The sequence below is a fragment of the Mobula birostris genome, chromosome 5, assembly GCF_030028105.1.
Source record: "Mobula birostris isolate sMobBir1 chromosome 5, sMobBir1.hap1, whole genome shotgun sequence".
NCBI classification, from domain to species: Eukaryota; Metazoa; Chordata; class Chondrichthyes; order Myliobatiformes; family Myliobatidae; genus Mobula; species Mobula birostris.
In genome coordinates this window covers 129514411-129538132 of record NC_092374.1, presented here as the reverse complement: position 1 = coordinate 129538132, position 23722 = coordinate 129514411, and the positions used below count along the sequence as shown (strand labels likewise).

The window sequence follows — 23722 nt, the reverse complement described above, 5'->3', positions numbered from 1 at the left end:
ATATGATTCTGGGGGTAGAGCCTCTAAGGGGATGGACAATATGGAGGGCTGCTGGCAGCAAGTGTAACGCTAGAAGGAGACTGAGCCCCCGGGTACCTAAACAGACCGGGTTGTTGGGAAAACTTGGAGGAGACCCAGAGAGGGAACAGCCTGGTGTCTCTGGGGAACACGTTCCCAGCAATGTATCGAGGACACCCCGTTCAGAGAGAGGTCGCAGCGACTGGCCCCTGCAGAGGTGGAGGACATTCAGCAGCATCTGTGTAAGTTGAAGGAAGCTGGGATCATCACTGAGTCCCGAAGCCCCTATACGACCCCAATAGTAGTGGCCCAAAAGAAGAATGGGAGGTACGGATGTGTGTCGGCTATAGGACTCTGAACAGGCACACCATCCATGACCAGTATATTGTCCTGAGGACTGAAGACACGCTGGCCTGCCTGAGTAGTGTAAAGTGGTTCAGTGTGCTGGACATGAGGAGTGGATATTACCAGATCCCCATGAGTGAGGCCCACAAAGAGAAGACGGCATTTATATGTCCTCTGGGACTTTTCCAGTTCGAAAGGATGCCCCAAGGCATCTTGGGAGCTCCTGCAACATTCTAGCGGGTCATGAAGAAAACGGTAGGGGATATGAACTTGCTTGAGGTATTGGTATTTCTGGACGACCTCACAGTGTTTGGATCCACCTTGGAAGAACATGAAGTGAGGCTGCTGAAAGCTGAAGGGTTAAAACTTTCCCTAGACAAATGCCAGTTCTGCCAAAGGTCTGTTAGCTATGTTGGGCACATAGTCTCACGGGATGGAGTAGGTACAAATCCAGCTAAGTTAGAGGTGGTTACCACTTGGCCAAGAGCCCAGACTGTGAGCGCTCTGCGCTCATTCCTCGGGTTCTGTGGTTACTATCGGAGGTTCGTGAAAGGCTACGGGAAAATCATCCTTTGGATCAGCTTCTGTGTGGCTACCCTCCCTTGGGGAAGAAAGGGAGGGGAAAAAAGGACAGGAGGGTGCAGAGTATCTTAGCCCGTCAGAGCCCTTTGGACCGAGGTGGGATGCAAAATGTGAGGAGGTCTTTCAGTGGCTGAAGGAGCTGCTGGCCCAGGCGCCGGTGCTGGCTTTTGTGGACCACCGATTACCATCTGACCTGCACGCGGATGCCAGCCAAGAGGGTTCTGGGGGCGTCATGTATCAGGATCAGGGCTCCGGGTTGAGGCCTGTTTCGTTTGTCAGCTGGAGTCTGTCGCCCTCCGAGAAAAACTATCCCACGCACAAGTTGGAATTTCTGGTGTTGAAATGGGCGGTGGTGGATAAGCTGAGTGATTACCTCTACGGGACAAAGTTTGAGGTGAGGATGGACAACAACCCCCTAACTTGCACGCTGACCTCAGTGAAACTGGATGCCACAGGTGGTTGGCGGTGTTGTCTGCCTGTGATTTCAGCCTGAAATACCGGCTGGGAAGGAGGAACACTGATGCTAATGCTTTGTCCTGATGGGCATATGAGGGACTGGTCAGGGACGAGGAGTGGGAGAGCGTTCCTGCCCCAGGGGTGAAGGCCTTGTGTCAGTTTGCCATCATCGTGAAGGCAGAGGGAAAGGAGGGGTAGGACTGAGTGGTGGATCAATTAGGAGCTACTAATGACTCCATTCCCCAAGTTTACCATAACCTGACTGTTCTGAAGTCAAATCAATGGCCCGCCCATTCAAACTTTCAACAAATCTCTTTCTGTTCGCGTCTTCTCTCCTCATCTCTCCCCGGCAAATGACCACAATATCCCTCTCCAGACACATAAGAAAGAACAACATCCTGCTCTTTGGCTAACATGCCCCGTTATCTCCAGTCATAACCCAAACAATGCTGCTACAGGGAAGCCATTACCCTAGCAGTGGAACCTTACAGCGTGTTACAGTAGCAAGTTGGATTAGAGATTGGCTTCACAAGAGGAGCCAGCGAGTGGTAGGAGATGGTTGCCTCTCTGAATGGTGGCCCGTGACTAGTAGTGTGCAGCAGGGATCAGTGCTGGGTCCATTTTTGTTTGTCATCTATATTGTTACGTACCCTGTAACTGGGTTGCCAAACCAGCAGAAATGGATCACTCAGTTGGAGTCTGGATTACTAGAACTAAGAAAGTTTTATTAAAGAAACAAGCAACATAGTACTCTAATCAAAAGGATAATAAATGCAACAGTTCAGCAATGATAAACACACATGTACACAGAATTAGGATAACAGGATCAATCAAGCTCTATCGTCGTCTAGGGGTAAATGACCAGTTTCAAAGTGACGCAAAGTTCAGTTCACAGTAATCACTGCCGTGGGAGATGGACAGTGGGGGGAAGGAGAGAGAGAGCAAAAACGAATGAATATTCAAACGGCTTCCACACAGACCTTCGATATTCTTCGCAGTCAGCTTTTGGGCAAGCCCTTTGTGATATCTTCTGAGGTCACCAACCGTGACCCCTCCGTTTCCAGATACGATCGTTTCTCTGCGGTGAACCTGGCACCCAGGCATGGGCGGACACACACCAGGTTCCCGCCGATCATACCTTTCCACCCTGTGCATCTATGGCTTGGTCCCGCGAACGGCCCTCCAAAACTCCCACCGACTTGTGGGAGGCGCACCGCTTCCAGGGTCTCGTTACCTCGTGGTGTCGTGTGTGTCTGCCTTAGCGAACCTGTCCCTTTTTATCCCCCTGCTGGGGTATCGCCTGTCCATCACTTCAAACAGTTCAGGGTTCAAAGGGGGAGCCGATCTTGACAGCTCTCCTTCCGTTAAACTCTCCCGTCCCTTCATTAACATCTCCAAATGCTGCTCCATTGTTTTCCTTATCTCTCTTTCTTCTGAAGGCAGGTGGCAGACCAACTGCTGATCCCACTGGTGCCAGCACAGGACAGCTAACATCTTAATCTATTTGTATTCTCGTCACAATATCAATGATCTGGAAAAGAATGTGGTAAACTGGATCAGCAAATTGGCAGATGACACCAAGTTTAAGGGAGTAGTGGACAGTGAGGAAGGCTATCAAAGCATGCAGTGGGATCTGGACCAGTTGGAAAAATTGGCTGAAAAATAGCAGATGGAACTTAATGCAGACAAGTTTGAGGTGTGGTACTTTGGGAGGACCAACCAGGGTGGGTCTTCCAAGGTGAGTGGTAGAGCATTGAGGAGGGTGGTAGAATAGAGGGATCGGGGAATAGAGATCCATAATTTCTTGAAAGTGGCATTGCAGGTAGATAGGGCCATAAAGAAAGTTTTTGGCACATTGGCCTTCATAAATCAATGTATCGAGTACAGGTATTAGGATGTTGTATTGAAGTTGTATAAGATGTTGGTGTGGCTTAATTTAGATTACTACGTGCAGTTTTTGTCACCTACCTGGAGGAAAGATGTAAATAAGATTGGAAGAGTGAAGTGGAAATTTACAAGGATTTTGCCAGGATTCGAGTACCTGGGTTACTGGGAATGGTTGAACAGGTTAGATCTTTATTCCCTAGAAGGTAGAAAATTGAGGGGTATAGATAGGTTAGGTGCAAGCAGACTTTTTCCAGCGAGGTTGGGTGAGACTACAGCTAGAGGTCATGGGTTAAGGCTGAAAGGAACCTAGAATGGGCATTACTGAAGAAGGCTTGGAACATGGACTGTTCTACGTAGCGAACCAAAAGGCAGGCATAGCTGGGGCCCATGCTGGTGTCTATGGCTGCCCCTCAAGTCTGGAGGAAGTAGGAGGAGCCAAGCTAAAAATCGTTGAGGGTAAGGACCAGTTCTGCCAGATGGAGCGGTGGTGGAGGGGAAGTGGTTAGTTCTTTTGTTCAGAAGTGGAGAGCTTTGAGACCTTCTTGATGAGGAATATAGCTGCATAGGGACTGGACATTCGTGGTGAAAATGAGGTGGTCAGAGCCAGGGAATTGAAAATTAGTGAGGAGATTGAGAGCACGAGAAGTTTCATGGATCTAGGTGGGAAGGGACTGAACCAAGGTGGATAGAATGGAGTCGAGATATGAAGACAGAAGTTCAGGGGGGCACAAGCAGGAAGAGACAATGGGCATACCCAGATAGTCAGGTTTGTGGATCTTGGCTAGAAGGTAGAAATGAGCAGGGTGGGGTAAGGAAGCTATGAGTTTGGTGGCAGTGGATGGCAGTTCTCCAGAGTTGATGAGGTTGGTGATGGAGTTGGAGACATTTTTCTGATTGGCCAGAGTGGGATCCTTCTCAAGGGGTAGGTAAGAGGAGGTGTCTGAGAGTTGATGCCTAGTCTCAGCAAGATAGAGGTCAGTCCACCACACTTCAACAGCACCCTATTTGCAGGTTGTAATTGGTGCAGAGAGAGTGGAGGGCAGTGTATTCAGAGGTGGTAAGGTTTGAGGAAGATAGAGGAATGCTGAAGCCTGATGAATGTTGTTAGTCCTGACGAAAGGTCTCGGCCTGAAACGTCGACTGTACCTCTCCCTAGAGATGCTGCCTGGCCTGCTGCGTTCACCAGCAGCATTGATGTGTGTTGAATGCTGAAACCAAGCAGGTTGATGTCTCATCAGCAATTAGTCCAGAGTTGATGAGGACAGTAGTGGTGTCAGAGACAGTTTTCAGATGGTCTGGAGTGGGGTCCTCTTCGAGGGGTATTAAAGAGGAGGTGTCTAAGTCTTGCTGCCAGTTCCGATTCCCATTCTTGTTTCAACATGTCGATTCATGGACTCCACTTGTGCCACAACGAGGCCACCCTCAGGGTGGAGGAGCAACACTTTATATTCCATCTTGGTAGCCTCCAACCTGATGGCACGAATATCAATTTCTGAAACTTGCGGTTAAAAAAACTTTCCCCATCCCCTCTTCTATTTGTCACTCTGACCTCTTCTCATCTGCCTATCACCTGCTCCTGGATGCCCTGCTTTTTCCCTTTGTCCTTTCCACTCTCCTCTCCTATCAGATTTCTCCCTCTCCAGCCTTTTACCTTTCCCACCCACCTGGCTTCACCTATCACTTTCTAGCCTCCATCTCCTCCGCCTATCTTTCATTTCCGTCGTCTCCCCCCCTTCCTTGCCAGCCGGGAAGAAAGGGCTCGGTCTGAAACGACGGGACTGTTTATTCATTTCCATGGATGCTGCCTGACCTGCTGAGTTTCTCTAGCGTTTTGCGGGAGTTGCTTTGGTTGTGTTTACCATCTGCGAAATTTCCTGTGTTTATGATTCTAATTCAACAATTTCCTTCTTTTTATCTCCCTCTAGTGGTGATCTTTGTGTGCGTTCCCCCCTCCCTCCCCCAGGAGGATCTCTGCAGAATCCAGGGAAACAGTAACAACACTAAATGTGCACCATTTTTAAGACTCTCCGATGCCATGGGAATGAACGTGGCGGGTCTGTTCGTTGCCACAATGCCTGGTTAAGTCCGGAACGAATCTCAAGGTTGTATAATATTTTCGTACTTTGATAATAGACATACTTTAATCACACTAAAAAAGTAATTCGGTATACTGCAAGCAGGGCCAGAAAATGATCTTTGTCACTAGTAGTCGGCGAGGAGACAGTGACGTTCTTCCAATGGTTCGATGCCTTTTCGGAAAATAATTGCTGGCTAGCCTGACGATTTGAACAGGGAGAGAGAGAGGGAAAAAAACAATGTAACGCGTTCCTGGCAACGCGCTGCGCTCGCAACCTGTCCACGCACGGCGCTGTTTCTTTCTCGCCGCCCGACTCGGGCACCGCACAGGGGGCGGGACAGGAGCGGCGCTCGGCCGGTCACCGCGGACAGAGACCCCCCCCTGCCTCCGCCTTGGCGTTCGGGTTCGGTGGCGGGGGCCAGTTCAGTCGGGCCCGACCGCAGCAGCGCTGGGTGAGTGTGGGGCAAGCGGAACAGGGCACCAATCAAACCAAAACGTCGCTATTTTATATAGAAAGGGGGGTGTCGTTTATGTTGTGTGACTCCTTTGTAACATTTGACGCCATATTTGCACCGTGGTTTTATGAAGGTAGTTTTTCCAAAAAAAATTGAACTCAACCGTCGAAAGTGCTTCACTTTTGGTTTCTTTCTCTAGCGATAGTAGATAGGCTTGGTGGTGCATGCAGACATAGAAATTGGGGGAGACAGTCACTCGATTCATTCGTCTGTGCTGACCCTCTAACCAGACCCAAGTTGTGTCTTTCTTCAACTATTTATCACAGTTGAGACCCAAATGAAACGTATTTACACTTGAAGAGCAATGCTGATGTAAACAAACCCCGCAGGCATAGGAAGAAATATGTATCTAAATCCGGGGAATCTAAAATAACGACAGAAGGGGGCTCCGAATATCTGCAAGGCCAGGCAGCGTCTGCGGAAGGAGATACAGAATATCGTGTTTTGGGTTTGATAAAAATGTTCAGCTGGATTCACGGTGAACAGCAGGGCCCTGGGAGTGTCGTAGATACGAGGGATCATGTTTCACTGAAGTGGAGTCACAAGTAGATAGGGAGGTGACCAAGTTAGTTAGCAAGTGTTACTTCCTCAGAATCTTTTTTGTGGTTATGAGGGAACATTTGAAGCAATACACAAATATAATTTCAGACTGCTTGTATCACATAGGAATTTGGAGAAACAAATTGACCTTTATTGAATATAATATGCTGAATTGTAAAATGGTGCTGACGCTTTGAAATAGTTCAACTAAGCTAAAAATGTTTTGTTGATGATTTTTGTTTGTACTCGGTGTCTGAGGCTTCTTGCTTAAATGTCCAACAATAATCTGCCAGCATTGGTGGATTCCAGTTCCCCCCATACCACTTCTCCATGACGGCAATGTCCTGGTGAATCCTTTCATTATGTTTGTCACTGACAGTGCCAAGATTTGCAGGGAAGAGGTCTAAGTGGAAATGCAGAAAATGAATCTTCAGTGACATCTTGCACTTCATGGTTTTGTGTACTTGAAGCATTTTGTCAAACAGTTTCGTGCTCTGTAGTTGTCAAAAAAAAATTCAACAACCTTGAATGCCTTCCATGTGGTATTCAGGGTATTGAGCATAGAAGTCAAAGGGTTGTACAAGAGTGTGAGGCTGTACTTGTAGTTTTGTGTTCAGTTTTATGCACCTTGCTATAGGAAAGATGTTATTATATTCCAAAGAGTACAGGAAAGATTTGCAAGGATGTTGCCAGGAATTGAAAGACTGAGTTACTGGACAGGCTAAGACTTCATTCTGTGGAGTGCAGGAGACTGCGAGGTGATCTTATAAAGGAGAATAAAATCATGAGAGACATAGTATAGGGTGAATGAACTCAGTCTTTTTCCCAAAGTTGAGGAGCCAAGAACTAGAGGGAATAGTTTCAAGGAGAGAGGCGAAAGATTTATTAAGAACTTGAGGGGCAACTTATTTTTAAATAAGGGTAGTATCTATGTGGATTGAACTGCCAGAGGAAGCTTTGAGGAAGGTACTTTTAAAAGACAGTTGGACAGGTACATGGACCAGAAAAGTTTAGAACAGGGATTCCCAATCTGGGGCCCATAGACCCCTTGCTTGATGGTATTGGTCCATGGCATAACAAAGGTTGGGTACCGCTGGTATTGAGTGATATGAGCAAATGGGACAAGCTTGGATTAGCAGTTAGGTCAGCATGGGCCAGTTGGGCTGCCTCCATTGCTGTACCTGACTTAATCGTCAAGCAGCATATGTGGAAAAAGAAACCAGTCAATACTTTGGATCAGCAACTCTTTCTCAGAATTGAGGAAGAGTTGGAGACACAAGGAACTGCAGCTTCTGGAATTTGGAGCAGCAAGCAACCTCCTGGAGGAGCTCAGTGGCTGGAGCAGCATCTGAGGCGGTGGGGGGTGGGGGGGGGAGGTGAGTGAGGAATTGTCAATGCTTCAATTGGAAATCCTGCATTGGAGAAGAATGAGATGTGATAAACAAGACTATATGGGGGCAAATTAGGACAGATCAAATGATAAGGAGTTTCAGCAAGACATATTAAAGAAATGGTGTGAAAAAGAGACATAGAGCATAGACCAACCCAATACTTGGTGTAAAAAAAACTTGCCCCTGGCATCGTCTTTGAATTTACATCCTCTCACCTTCAATGCATTCCCTCTGGTATTAGGCATTTCAACCCTGAAGATACAGTGCCTTGTAAAAGTATTCAGTCCCTCAATGCTTTGTTCACATAGGTGAGTACTACAACCAGGAATTTTGAATCAATTTATCTGAGAGTTTTTATCTATGAATCACATGCATTTTTTTCCACAGTAGAGTCCGAAAAACAAGGAAAATTGTAAAGCATGAGAAGCTCAAAATTCAAGAAGTGAAATGTCAACGGTTTAAAAGTATTCATTCCCTTTGCTCAGTACTTGGTTGAGCTACCTCTTGCAGCTATTACAGCCAATAGTCTTTTTGAATAAATCTCTCTTAACTTTGTTTATCAATAATGTGATGGAGCAAGATTTGCCCATTCCTCCTTGAAAAATTGCTCAAGCAGTGCCAGGTTTGGACAACATTTTTCGGGTATTGGCTGTTTCTCCCTGGCCTTCAGCAGCTGCTTTATTATGTGTTTATACTTCCAGCACATTTTCTCCTCCTCTTCCTTTTCCTCTTCCTCTGCCCATACCTCCAGCATCTTCTAGTCGGCAGCAATCTATGACTTTCCTCTCACACAAACATGAGGAAATCTGCAGATGCTGGAATTTCAAGCAACATACATAAAAATTGCTGGTGAACGCAGCAGGCCAGACAGCATCTATAGGAAGAGGTACAGTTGAAGTCTCGGCCCAAAACATTGACTGTACCTCTTCCTATAGATGCTGCCTGGCCTGCTGCGTTCACCAGCAATTTTTATGTGTGTGACTTTCATCTTCTGTGCCTGGACCCAGTAGGAGATGTTTCCTTTGCTTCCCCATCTCTGCAAGTTTAAACATGCAGATTTTTAAAATTGTCCTAGTTTTGAAGAAGAGTCATCAATGTGAGAAGTGAGTTGATTTATGATTGTCATACATAACCGAGGCACATTGGAAAACGTGTCTGGCATTCTGTCCATACAGATCTATTCATAACACTGCACTGAGGTGGTAGAAGGTGAAACAATCACAGTACAGAGTAAAGTAACAGTACTGAGAGAGTGCAGAGCAGTTACACTGGGGATCGCATCCTGGGATCCTCTCACCTCTTGATTAATAGTATTAGTCCATGGCATAAAAAAAGTTTGAGAACCCCCTGAGCTAGACAATAAGGTGCATGGTCACAGTAAAGTAGATTGTGAGGTCAAGAGCCCATCACATCATACTAGGGGATCGTTCAATAGTCTTATGACAGCATGATAAAGGCTATCCTGCTTTCTGCTTTTTTATCTTATGCCAGTTGTGGAGGGGAGTGAATGCCCTGCATGGGTAAGATCTTTGATTATATTGGCTGCTTTACTGAAACAGAAGTGTAGACAGAGGCCATGGAGGGGCAGCTGTTTTCCATGATGTGCATCCTCCCTAAAACCTCAACATCCGTCCAGTAACGGGGTGATACATGCAGAGCAAGATGCCTTACCAACCTGCAATGCACCCAGATAGGTTGCTGTCTGTGGTGGCTTGATTTAAAAATCGGTGAGTGTCATATGCATCATGCCCAATTTCTTTACCCTGGCCAGGCAGTCACGAGTGTACAGGGAGTGGAGTGGGGGGTGAGTATTCAATCAGTTCTGGAACATCTTGATGCTGAAGATGCATACATCAGGATGCTTTTCACTGACTGCAGATCAGCATTCAACACCATCCCCTCATACCACCCGGTTCAAGATCAGATGCTACCCCACAACCAATGATCTCACTTTAAGGACTCTTTATTTATTATCTCATGTTCTCGTTATTAATTGCTATTTATTTATATTTGCATTTGCACAGTTCGGTGTCTTCTGCACCCTGGTTGGTCTTTCACTGATCCTGTTATAGTTACTGTCGGGAGAAGATGGTGGTGCCACACAGTGCGCGCGGCCTCTCTGGTGAAATGATACCGTATTTGTTAAATAGGGGCCATGCACAATTCTGATTTGATGGAGACAGACGTAAGAAGCACAGAGGAACATCTGGAGAAACTTCTGAAATGCCCGGTTCACTGCCGCTGCTACTGTGTGATCGAGAATCTCCGGAGGGAAGGCCCCAAATCCTCGGCTTTGCCTGTTGCTGGCTGCTGGGGCTGGGGCCGAAGAGCCCGGCAGAGATGGTGCTCGGTGTCAGAGGGCTGGTCGGAGGCTCGAAGTTTTTGGACGACTCAGAGTCGGACTGTGGTCGGGTGCTTCCAGGGTGCTGCATCAGCAAGTTTGCGGCGCTGGAAGCTCATGGCAGGAAGAGAGCTTTCTTCCTTCTCCCGTCTGCGTGAGATGATGGGACTTTCGAGAGACTGAACTTTTTTTTTACTGTGCCCATGGCCTGTTCTTCATCAAGTTACAGTATTGCTTGCACTGTTGTAACTATATGTTATAATTATGTGGTTTTTGTCAGTTTTTCATCTTGGTCTGTCTTGGGTTTCTGTGATATCACACCGGAGGAACATTGTATCATTTCTTAATGCATGCATTACTAAATGACAATAAAAGAAGACTGCGTGTTCCTCATAATCTAATCTAATCCTACAGATTTGCTGAGTGTGCTCACAGGAAAATGAATCTCGGTTGTAAATGATATATATGTATTTTGATAGTAAAAGTTAATTTGAAATTTGAACTTTGAACTCATCACTAAACTTCAAGACCTGGGCCTCAGTTCCTCCATGTGCAAGTGGATCCTTGATTTCCTCACTTGCAGACCTCTGTCAATACAGATTAACGACGACATCTCCTCTACATCTCCATCAGCACATGTGCACTACAAGCCTGTGTTCTTAGGTGCTTAGCCCCCCTGCTCTATTTGCTTTATGCCTATGTTTGTGTAGTGAAGTACAGCTCTAATGCCATATTTAAATTTGCCAACAACGCCATTGTTGTTGGCAGAATCAAAGCACCGTTGATGTAAGCAGAAGCATGTGCACTTTCGTGCTGACATTGTAGGAAAGGTGGTTGTCATGACAGCATTTCACCAGCTCTGTCTCCTTGTACTCTGTCTCAGCACTAATTGAAATATGGCCCTCTGCAGTAGTGTTATTTGTAAACTTGTAGAAGGAGATAGATCAGAATCTGGCCACGCAATCATGAGTGTATAAGGAGTAGAACAGGGGCTGAGAACTTCCCTCATGGGCACCAGTGTTGAGAAAAATAATGGTAGAAGTGTTGCTGCCCATCCTTACTGATGGTGGTCTGTTGGTCAGGAAGTCATGGATCCAGTTGCAAAGTTGGGTCTTCGGAGATGAGTTTGCCTACAAGTGTTGAAAGTGGAGCTGCAGTGATAAAGGACCATCGATATTACATCTGTTTCTCTTTCCACAGATAGTTCCTGATCTGCTAAATGTTCCAGCATTTGTATTTCAGCTATCGAGCTTATTGGATCGCTAACTATCGCGGTAACATATGGTTTCTTATATCACTGCAGGTGCTCCAAGCCTCTCTGAAAATGGAGTCAGACTGGGCAGAGAGGACCATTGCTGTGTCGGGCTTCCCTGATGATAAGTTCTCTGACGCAATCATGACTGACAAACTCACCATTCATTTCTTAAGGCCGAGGAATGGGGGTGGTGAGGTGGAAGATGTCATCTATCCAACTGATATCCCTGGTGTTGCTTATGTTATATTTGAAAAGAAGGAAGGTAAGTTTATAAAGCAATGAATGGAAGAAAAGACCAGTGTGTGGTGACCTCTATCTACCCCATAAATACATCTCAAAATACCAATAGATTTTCTGGTGTGTTTCCCACAGAAACCAAGTGTAAGGTGAATTTTGCTTGGGCAATGCTGTCAGTGTAGGTATGGTAATCTGGGGCTTTTATTTTTGGTGTTAATGAATGAGGGTGTCACAGTAAGGGACTGAAGAAGGACTGCAGATTTAAACTTGAAACGTACCTTCTTGTTCTGTCACAGCATTTGGGAATTACTATATTCATCTTCGTTTCCCATCCCGATGATGTCAGTCTTCATAAACCTGCTTTTATTAAGGATAATCTTTTGTAGTTCTTTCTCTCTGTTCTCCCTAGTGTCAATGATGCAGACCACTGTTTTTATGTGACCTATCACAGACTTCTTACTGCTCAATCTAGCTAATTTTCTCATCTTTTAGCTAATTTATCTAGCTGCCCTGCCCATTAGTTTTAAGTATATGACTCTTTTTCACCATATTTTGTCTTGTTAGCAGTAGTGTGGTTTTTTTTGCGTCATGTTCTTTATCTGTGGGGCGTACCAGATTACTTTTTTTTTTCATCCATAGGATTCGGAAGTCACAAGTCAAGCTGATTTATTTTTTCTGTTTTTCTTTGATTGCCCTTAAGGGGGCAGCAGTGAGGTACCCGCCTGAACTGCTACAGCCCTTCTGGTCAAGGTGTTGCCATTGGTTTGGAGGGTCTTCAGGATTTGGAGCCAGCAATGATGAGGAAACAATGTTGTTTCCCCAGTTAAGGTAGTGTGTAGCACAAAGGGGAGACTAGATGGTAGCAGTTCCATGTCCCAGTCCTTGTCCTAGATAAAGGGGTTCTTAACCTCGGGTTCACCGACCCCTTGTTTCATGGTAGGGGGTCCATAGATGTAAGGAAGATGAAGGGATATAAACATGGTGTTGGTAGGAGGGATTATTGTTTAGGTGTTTTGGATGTGCTTTTTAGCTGGTTTGGCACAAAATTGTGGGCCAAATGGCCTGTTCTGTTCTGTACCCTTCTCTGTTCTATGTAAAGAAGGTGTTTAGTGCACTGGCCTACAGTCAGGGCATTGAGTATAGGAGTGGGCCCATTATGTTGCAGTTGTACTGGTGAAACCATACCTGGAGAATAGCGCACAGTTTTATTTACCCTTTTATCAGAACTAAATTGGAAAGAGTGCTGAAAAGATTGATAAGGACTTGAGGGCCTAAATTATAGAACAAAGTTGAACAAGCTAGGGCTTAATTCTGTGGAGAGTACAAGAATGAGGGCTGAAAAAAATCATGAGGAGTATAGATGAGGTGAATATATAGTCTTTTACTTAAAAAAAACTACAGGATATAAGCTTAAATTGAGACATAAAAGATTTAAAAGGGATCTGAGGAGCACCTTCTTCACACCAAGAGTGGTGTTTATATGGAACAAGCTATGCTAGAACATTGTTGAGGCAGATACAGTAACAAAATCTAAACCATGTTTGGACAGGTACATGGATAGTAAAGGTTTAGAGCAGGGGTTCCCAACCTGGGTCCACGGACCCCTTGCTTCATAGTAGGGATCCATGGCATAAAAAGGTGGTGAACTCCTTGTTTAGAGGGAGATGGGCCAATTGCAGGCAAATGGGACTAGCTTAGATGAGCATGTTGGCCAGCATGGACACGATGGGCTGAAAGACCTGTCTCCATGCTGTATAATTGTGAGTTAATGACTGGTAATGGAGGGCCCTCTGGAATGGTCAAGTGATAAATGTTAAAGGTCGATGGTCAGGTTTTCTTGTTAGAGATAAACACAGTGTCACGTAAATCCTACTAGCCCGTTTAATAGTTCTTGCTGGACTGCAGTCTGAGTGTTAGTGAAGCAGTAAATACCTGTATTCAGTATCTGGCCACCCCTTTTTATTTTGTTGCTATTTTGTGTGATGTTGATCGGGGCGGCCTGCAGATAATGAACGGCGCGGCACTAGATTGAACTGAACTGAACTGAACTGAACTGAACTGAGCTGTACTGAATATGCCTGGATTCTTTCAATGACTTTGTGGGTTGGTGTTTTTATATTTGGTGTTTTTCACTCGTTTAGAGGGAGATGGGCCAATTTTTTTTTTGGGAGTTGGTTTGATGTTTTTTTTCTTTTGTTTCGTGGCTGTCTGTGGAGAAGACAAATTTCAGGGTTGTAGTCTACGTACTTTGGCAGTAAATGTACTTTGAGTCTTTGTATCTATTGTAACTGTAAGTAAATATAAAATTATTAGCAAACATCCAATCGAAAGCAGGGAAAGCAGAGCACTGAAACAGTCCAGGTCTGTTAGTCTCTATGTCCTCCATTTGGTGTTTCTGACTGCTCATCAACAAACACCATGTCCCTGCTTTGGTATCTTTTTTAAGTTAATTTTAGATCTCTTAAGTTACTCACATGTACACTCATACGTATACATACAGCATGTAAATGCCATCACAATGAAGGCATGACAGCCATTACTTTCTTGAAGTTTGCGTAGATTTGCAATGTTACCAAAAACTTTGACAAACTTCCATAAGTGCATCATGGATAGTATCCTGACTGGTTGCATCACAGCCTAGTTTGGAAACAGCAATGCCCAGGAAAGAAAAATCTACAAAAAGTGGTAGATATAGCCCAGTCTGACACAGACAAAGCACCCCCCCCCCACCCACCATTGAGCACATCTACAGGGAGCTTTGCCACAAGAAAGCAGCGTCCATCATCAACAACCCCCATCATTCAAGCCGTGCTGTCTTCTTGCTTCTACCACTGGGCAGGAGCCTTAGGTCCCACACGATCAGGTTCAGGAGCAGTTTTACTCTGCAACCTTCAGACTCCTGAACCAGCAGAGATAACTTCTCACCTCACTGCTAAACTCTATCACAACCTATAGACTCACTTTCAAGGACTTTAAGCTCATTCTCAGTATTATATATTGACGTTTTTTAAATTATTATTTGCATGATTGGTTGTTTGTCAGTCTTTGTTTATGTATAGTTTTTCATAAATACTATTGCATTTCTCTTTTTTTTTTCCTGTGAATGCCTGCAAGAAATTGAATCTCAGGGTAGTGTATGGTGACATATATGTACTTTAATAATAAAATTTACTTTGACTTTGACCAGGTTCCCTTTCTCACGCTCACTCCCCCATATTATTAGAACAGCTGATGATGACTGTATTTCAAAAGCTCTTGGACAGGATTACCTTCCAGTCCATTGAAATAACATGGCGTTGTCTAAAAAATATTTGTTCATCATCAAATGCATTTTTTTTAAAGTTGTGGATAGCGTCCTGGGACGTGATCAGCATGTGTTCGAAGACAAACTGCTCCAAAAGAAATATCCATTGAAAATCGCACAGAAAAGCCCGGATGTAAGTGCCTGCAGCCAAATCTGCTGTTTGATCTATTCGTGCTCCCGGTTCACCGTTTCTTTGTTTCAATTTCTCATTCTGACGTTTAAGTTCCTCTGCAGCCTTGGCTTTCCCTACACCTATATCCTTCCCAGCACTACAAGCTGCCTGCAGCCTTGTTCCTCCAACTCTGGTAACTTGCATATGCCCCATTTTTGTCTTCAAGCAGCTAGGTTCGATGCTCTGCAGATCCCTTCCCAATCTGCAGTGTGTTGTCCACCACTTTTTGAATAAGTTATTCAACTGTTATACTAATTATATTGTAATTGGAATTAATTACAATTGTAATTATTCTAATTGTATGATATAGTTGAGTTTCTTATTTATTTACAGTTTAAGTAAAAGCAAGTAGTTGCGAATACTAAACATCACAAAGAAAATGGTGCTTTTTTTGAAGTGCACAGAGAGCATAAAATAAGTAAAGTTTTTAAAAAAATATTATTTAATTTGAAAATTTGTTAATCTGAGGGATATTGGTAAGTATTGATGATTCATTGGTCTGCGTATGCTTGTAATCAAATCCCTGAACGCCATCACACATGCAGAAGAAATTACTGAGAGAGCAAAGGTGTGTTAAGCCTTAATGTGGAAGGATTTGAAGTCTTTTTATTATTATATGGGCCCTGGTTGGGATTGTGCCTGTACTGTTTTAGCTTCCTTACCCTAGAAAGAATGTAGTTCCTACAGGAAGAGTGCATTAAAGATTCACTGGACTGGTTCCAGATATGGCAATAGACAATAGGTGCAGGAGTAGGCCGTTCGGCCCTTCGAGCCAGCACTGCCATTCACTGTGATCATGGCTGATCATCCACTATCAGTATCCAGTTCCTGCCTTATCCCCATAACCTTTGATTCCGCTATCTTTAAGAGCTCTATCCATCTCTTTCTTGAGAGCATCCAGAGACTTGGCCTCCACAGCCTTCAGGGGCAGAGCATTTCATATACCCACCACTCTCTGGGTGAAAAAGTTTTTCCTCAACTCCGTTCTAAATGGCCTTCCCCTAATTCTTAAACTGTGGCCTCTGGTTCTGGACTCACCCATCAGCGGGAACATGCTTCCTGCCTCCAGCGTGTCCAATCCCTTAATAATCTTATATGTTTCAATAAGATCCCCTCTCAGCCTTCTAAATTCCAGAGTATACAAGCCCAGTCGCTCCAATCTTTCGACATATGACAGTCCCGCCATCCCAGGAATTAACCTTTGTGAAGCTACGCTGCACTCCCTCAATAGCAAGAATGTCCTTCCTCAAATTTGGAGACCAGAACTGCACACAGTACTCCAGGTGTGGTCTCACCAGGGCCCTGCACAGCTGCAGAAGGACCTCTTTTCTCTTATACTCAATTCCCCTTGTTATGAAGGCCAGCATGGCAGTTCCTATATGAAGAGAGACTGTAAACTGGGACTGCTGGGACTGTATTCTTTAGAGTTGACAAAAATGAGTGGAGATTGCATCTTATTTTACAGGGTATGCAAAGTGGTTCTGCTAATTTTATTGAAGTTTAAACAGGAGGAATTTCTTTAGCCAGAGGGTGGTGAATCTGTGGAATTCACTGCCACATTGGGTTTATTTAATGTGGAGGTTGATAGGTTCTTGGTTAGTCAGGGCATCAAAGGTTAAAGGGAGAAGGCAGGAGAATGATTGAATGGCAGAGCAGACTTGATGGGCTGAATGGCTTAATAATACCTACGTCTTATGGTCTTAAAGGGATTACTGCAGGGAAGATGTTTGCCCTGACTGAGGAATCTTGGTGCAGAGGACCCAGTATGGGGTAGGTCGATTAGGATAGAGATAGAGCCATTTTGTCATTTAGAGCAGGGGTTCCCAACCTTTTTTATGCCATTAAGCAAGGGGTCCATGGAACCCAGGTTGTGAACCCCTGACTAAAAGGCTGTGGAGGCTAGTCCAAAAACAGATCTATATATTTCAGGATATTAATGGAGTCAGGAATAATCACAATTACATGAAAGGACAGGCAGGAAGGCATAAGCGGTGGTGTGGTTCCGTGCAAGATTTCCTCTGATCGTAATGAACTGTAGAGCAGACTTGGAAAGCGGTCTGACCTACACCTGCTGTTGCATCTTAAGTCATGAGGTTATGGGCCAAAAAAACATTTTTCAGAACCAGTGGGATAATATTTAGACTTTTAGTGAGAGTTATTTGAGGAATTTTCTATGCAAAGGCTAACACATTGCTGTGTAACTGTCAGCACAGGAATGCTTCATTCTAGACTCCCCTGCATGATGAACTTCCCTCAGATTCTACCACTCAATTCCCAGCAGCCAAATACCCTACCAATTCTTTAGGATGGGGGGGGGGGTGGGAGGGAACTGGGGCCCTTTGGGGGAAAGCCCCACATTGTCACAGGACGAATCTGCTAACAGAGGGCAGAAGTACTGGAGTCAGGATTGAACCCATGTTGCTAGGAACTTGAGGCGACAGTTTTCCCTGTTTGATCCCTGTGCCAGCCTACAAAGGTTTATTTTCTACTCCCTAGCCCTTCCAAGTGGTGATCCAAAGCACTTTATAAATGTGGCATTTCTGCCTCTACTCCACTTGCAGGCAGGACTGTAGTTTTTAGTAGCCCTATGACAGTTCATATTACAAGACAATCCATGCCACATTATAAATAATAGTTAAACTTGTGTGTTGTTCACAGGTCTTTTCAGCTGTCGCAGTTGATGTGGACTTCTCAATGTTTGAGAACAGTTCGAAAGTGGAAGATGTTTGTAGAGCATTTAGAAGCAACAACAGAAACTTACAGTTTTCTCAGAGGCATGATGGAAAGCTTCATGTTTCGGGCTCCTTCTCTGCGTTGAAAGAACTTAGAAAAGAACTTCATAAAACAATAGGTGAACGCCGAGGAATTAATTTCCAAGACTCCACAATGAAAGCTGGAATAGATGACTCAGAAGGGAAGTCTGGAATGTCTCCACATAATTATGCAACATGGTCAGTCCATCAACAGTATACAGCATCACCGAATTTTGGAGACAGGGATACCTTGGATCCTGGTGAATTCCAGGAGGAATCAACGATTATTCTAGATGCAGATATTTTTTCATACATTGATAAGATTTGTAAAAAGCAGTATGAACAGTTACTTAGTGTTAATTGTGTGAATGCCAAACCAGTAAACCACGATAATATAACATTTCTCCACCTATTTGAACCTAGTAGATTGAAACCATCTGATCTGAAACTGGCAAAGTACGAATTGGAAATGCTCATCAGCAAAATGCAGAAAATCCTAGTGATTGAGAGAATAAGACTGGACGGAGACAGACTGAAGAGTAAGACATTAACGGCATGTAAAACAATCATGCAAACCTTCGATGCTGTTCTTGTTCGCTTCAGTGATGATTATGTGACACTTATAGGAAACCAAGATGATTGCAAACAATTCATAAGGAAGGTGGATGAGATGGTGCGGTCAGATCTTAATCGAGCACCATATGTATACCCAAGTCACCTGACATCAACTGAAAGCATGCATCAGTTTGCTCAGAGTATGGGTTCAGACTCTGCACGTGCATCGAATGTGCGCAGGCCCTTTGACAGCACCCTGCCATGCAACTTCAATGGACATATGACAGACCAGAGTGGCAGGTTCCAACGTCCCAAGAGTGTTCCTCATGGGAAGCAGGAAAGTTCGTCTGATTGTGCAGGTGCATCATTACCCAGTGAATGCCACAGAAAACAGACGGTCAAGAACAGTTCTAAGGTCTGATCGACCAGTGTACACTACTGAGTGGGTAGCAGTCATTTCTTTGATTGGGTAAACTGCAGGTTAATTTTGTGTTTGTGGATGGCATAATTTTTCTAAAATACATGGGGGGAGGAAAAAAGATAATTCATTTGCAATTGTTATTTTCTCAGCCTGGTGCACCACATGCCAGTTCCAGTGCATGCATTGTGAACTCAGTCCATCTCACCTTTCTGTCTGTCTCCATCTCAGGAGACAGATTATCAACTGACACCAACTGCAAATCCACTGACTATGCCTCTTCCCACCCAGTTGCTTGTAATGATGCTATTCCCCTCTCTCAGTTCCTCTGCTTTCACAGCGTTTGTTCTTAGGATGAGGTGTTCCATTCCAGGACATCCAAACCTTTTTTTTCCAGAAAATGGGATTTCTCTTCCACTGTTATCAGTGGTGCCCTCACCCATATCTCCTCCATTTTCTGCATGTCTGCCCTCACCCCATTAACTCTTCCCAACGTAACAGTGATTGAGTTCCTCCTGTCCTCACCTACCACCCCACAGCTAATCATACATCGCAAACTCTGCCATCTCCAGTGGGATCCCATCCCCCCCCCCCCCCACTCTGCTTTCCACACAGATCGTGCTTGTCATAATTCTCTTGTCCTCGCGTTCCTCCTCACCGACCTCTTCCAGGCATTTATCCCTGCAACTCTGCTGAGTGCTACACCTGCCCCTACACCTCCCTCTCACCACTGTTCTGGCCCCTAGACAGTCCTTCTAGGTGAGGCGGTACTTCCCCTGCGAGTCTCTTATTTTGTGTAGTTTATTGAATCTGGTGCTGCACACATGGCCACCTCTACATCAGTGAGAACTGATGCAGATTGGGGGTTTGCTTTGTCAGTCATCTTCGCTCCACCCACAGCAACAGCCAGGATATCCAGTTGCCCACCCACTACAATTCCGCTTCCCATTCCCACACTGACGTGCCTGTTCTTGGCCTGCTCTGCTGCCGCAATGAGTCAGGTGCTGGTTGGAGGAGCAGCACTTCATATTCCATCTTGGTAGTCTGCAACTTGACAGAATCAGCATTGATTTCTCGTAACTTCTAGTAACCACTCCCCTTTTTTCCTTCCCCATGTGCACCCTTTTATTTCCCCTCACTCCAATGGATTGCTCATCCGTTCTCCTCTCCTGCTCTCACAAGCTGCGTGTCTCATCATCATCTTCCCTCCATGCCATCGCTTGCAGTCCTTTCCTATCAGATTCCTCCTCCTTCATTTCTTTGCTGCTTCTACCTCTGACCTCCTAGCTTCTCACATCATTCCCTTTCATACCTCAACCCACCTACTGTAACCCTCTCACCTGGACTCACCTATCACCTGTCAGCTTGTGCTCCTCTTCCCCCACCCTACTTTTTTAATTTATTTGAGTTTTCTGCCTTCTTCCTTTCCAGTCCTGATGAAGGGTCTCTGCCCAAAATGTCAACTGTTCATTTCCCTCCATAGATGCTACTTCACCCGCTGAGCTCCTCCAGCACGTGTGTGTTGCTCATGATTTCCAGCATCTGCAGAACTTACTGCCTTCATAGTTATATTCCAAAATGGGTTAGGAAGCTGATACTTCTATGTAGAAGCTGTGCGACTTGTTGACAACTGGCAATCTTGGATCTGGTGTAACACACACAGTAGGTCAGGCATCATCTATATACGACCCCTCCATTGGCTAGGGTCGACCATGGATGTGACGTCCCTGCTATCTACGTGATACACAAGCCAGGGCAGTTCAATATGGAGAACAAGCTGTTGCCCATGTAGCAAGCTCCCCTTCTCCACGAGGCTGATGAATACAAAGGAACGGCAGAGACTGATACAGTTTGGCACCAGCAGAGTCACAGGAGTTGCCAGTCCACATTGCACTCAGTGTAGGATTGTCTTAGGGACTCCAGGTCTGGGTTTTCCCTTGGGGTTTACTCCTGAAGCCTTCCCCGTAAGTGGATATAGATGCAAGGCAGCAGAGGCAGAGTTTTTCTTTTCCAAGATGAGCTACCAATTATGACTGACAAGCCCCATCTGCCCAAAGTGACTGGTTTTAAGGCACCAGTAACCCATATCTGCCCCTTCTCCTGTCTGTGGAAATGGTTCTGCCAGACTTCGCAGCTAAGACACGTGAAGACCAGGAGCTGGACTTGGTGGTCAGAGGCATTTTGAAATGGACACCATGGGAGCATTTAATAGGTAGTGAGAGCTTGTTCCCTTTACCCTCCCAGGCTTTAACAACTTGAAGGAACCAGGTAGATTTATGGAGAGGAATAAACAGTTGCCCTTTCGGCATAAGACCCTTCATCAGAATATTGCTGAGTTCCTCCAGCATTCTGTGTGTGTGTGTGTGTGTGTGTGTGTGTTACTCTGGATTTACAGCATCTGCAGAATCTCTTCTGTTTTTATCTTACAGCTGCTGCACTATGTCCCTTGTACAAATGGATCGTCCGATATGGGCTTACAGTGAATTTACTTTATCTCAAGTTGCCCACTGTGTATTGTAATTTCCAGCACTGTAGGGTTTCGAGAAACTGCAAACGTTTTCTGAATTGTAATGAGATTATAATTCTAAAAGTGGAAAATCATTTGCAATCTGCACCTTTAAAAAAGAAAATAGTTGTACATATTGTTTCTAGATTCAGAGTACTTATTATTAGGAACATACTCTTCTTAGGCTTCCAGCCGGCTACAGGTATTGACTTTGACGACAAACTCTGCCATTTTCATTAGGGATGATGCCTAGGTATGTCTTATCCCCATCCTTCATCCTTCCTTGTTGGATAGTCCTCATGCAGTCAGGTTTCCACTGTCCCACCTTGTTTACAGATGAATTTCAGTTCTTACTTAGAGTGAGCTCTTCATTAAAATTCTTTTCTTCTAGTTTTATTTAAATGGCTTCCTTCACCAGGCCATCCCAAACGCCACTGGCGTGGCACAGTAGTTTTGTGCCATCAAAGTCAATCCTAACGCAAATACAGTGTTTTACTACCACCGATTTCTCTGGGTAACCCCAAAGGATACACCTCCTGTGCTCCTTAATGTGGGTTTCCACCGTGCTGATTTACACTGCTCCGCATTCATGGGGAATCCTGCAAACGCCAGCTGACCTGAGTTCCAGGTCATCTTTGACCTGCATGAGCTGTGATTTGAACTTCTTTACAGGTTTGTGGCTGGTATTAATCTGGAACTTCTTCAGGCTCCTGGCGATCCTTCCAGAAACTGGAAATATAAGCCGGAGCAACGGGTTCCTCCTCATTGTTAAGTTTCCTGTTTTTTTCCCCCTTGGCCCTTTTAAGAGCCCAGTTGATTTCCTTCACCTTGTAACCATTCTGAGGGAACAGAATACCAACAGACTAGACATGCCCAGGCATCATCCCTGATGAAGATGGCAGAGTTACATTGGTTAAAGTTAATACCTGTATCCAGCTGGAAGCCCAAGAAGAGTTTATTTGTCATAAATGCTGGGAATGCACTAGACCTTTTTTGCTTATTATTACTTTAAATAAATTCACAGTCTTATACTTTGCTTGCAACGTATTTTTGTAATTGGTAACATCCAAGCAAAATAGGAAGGAAATCTTATTAATAATTTAATTTTAACATTGAAACCTGATTTTGATTTTTGATTTGAAGCCAGACCAGTGGGAATTCCATGTTATGTAAATTTCCTCATGTGGTAGTGATTGTGCAATGATTAGAAAGGAATATTTTATAAATGTTTAAATATGAAATGTTTTGTAATTGTTGAACTAAATTTCCCTAATAAGGAAAATAATGCTGACTTTAAATGGCAGGTTTCATTATGGAAGACGTTCATTATCGTTATGGGGGTGTGAAATCAAGAATCTGTATTTGTAATCTAATGAACCATAAAATATCATATAAAGGTTTTATCAGTGCTCAGTGTTGTGTGTTCCATTGTGGCAGTTTATTCAAATTCATTGTTAGATTAACTGTGTGGTAGTCATGCCCACAATAGCAGAGTGGTTATCACAATGCTTTATAGTGTCAGCGACCTGGGTTCAATTCCCACCGTTGCCTGTAAGGAGTTTGTATGTTCTCCCTGTGACCTTATGAGTTTGCTCCCACAGTCCTAAGACGTGCCAGTTGGTAGGTTAATTGGTCATTGTAAATTGTCCCGTGATTAGGCTAGGGTTAAATTGGGGGTTGTTTGGCGACATGGCCTGAAGGGCCTATTCCATGCTGTATCTCAATAACTGATATTAAAAAATCTGGCATGGCCTTGGGAAGACCGGATTGAGGGTAAGAAAGCCAAATACCAGAGCTGGTGGAACAGTACCAGAGACGGGTGGAGAGCACAATGCGAGTCTATCGAGGTGGTTTGTAGAGGTTTTGCTGGCCACCATTCCCCAATCTCCACATACATTCTTTTTAGCTGAACACATGTAGACAGCTTTGGTTGTGCAGTTTGTTTTCTGTCCTAGCCCTACATAATTTATAGTTTAGTTAATCAATTAAACCTTTGAGTACTTTTGATTGAATACATGGAACTTTTTAATTTTTCATATTCCTCGTTTGTAATTGGATCTGTTAAATCCATCAGTTCACAAGGACACATTTGTATTTGCAAAACAAAACTATTGAACAGAATCAGGTTTAATATCACCTGCATATGTTGTGAAATTCATTGACTGCAGCAGCAGTACAATGCTATTAAGAGTGATTTTTGTGTTTAGGACACATACATTTAGAAGTTGGCTTTGGCTACCAGTCTTCACATCTGAATATATATTGTGGATTTAATTTGGAGTGCAGCTCTGAACAATGAGTTCTTAAAAGCTGTGAATCTCAGACCAGATAATGCTGATTAAAATTCATTTGGATGTCTGTGGTGTGGAT

The 23722-nt window shown here is 44.4% G+C and overlaps 1 protein-coding gene across 1 annotated transcript; it reads left to right on the top strand.

Moving 5' to 3' along the window:
* The first annotated feature begins 5591 nt into the window (after positions 1–5591).
* Positions 5592–23285, top strand: LOC140197968 (RNA-binding protein 43-like). Its single transcript, XM_072258656.1, has 4 exons — positions 5592–5817; positions 11456–11669; positions 14987–15081; positions 17779–23285. Exons 2-4 carry the CDS (start codon positions 11477–11479, stop codon positions 18847–18849), a joined length of 1359 nt encoding a protein of 452 aa, XP_072114757.1. The 5' UTR covers positions 5592–5817; positions 11456–11476; the 3' UTR covers positions 18850–23285.
* The last annotated feature ends 437 nt before the right edge of the window (positions 23286–23722 follow it).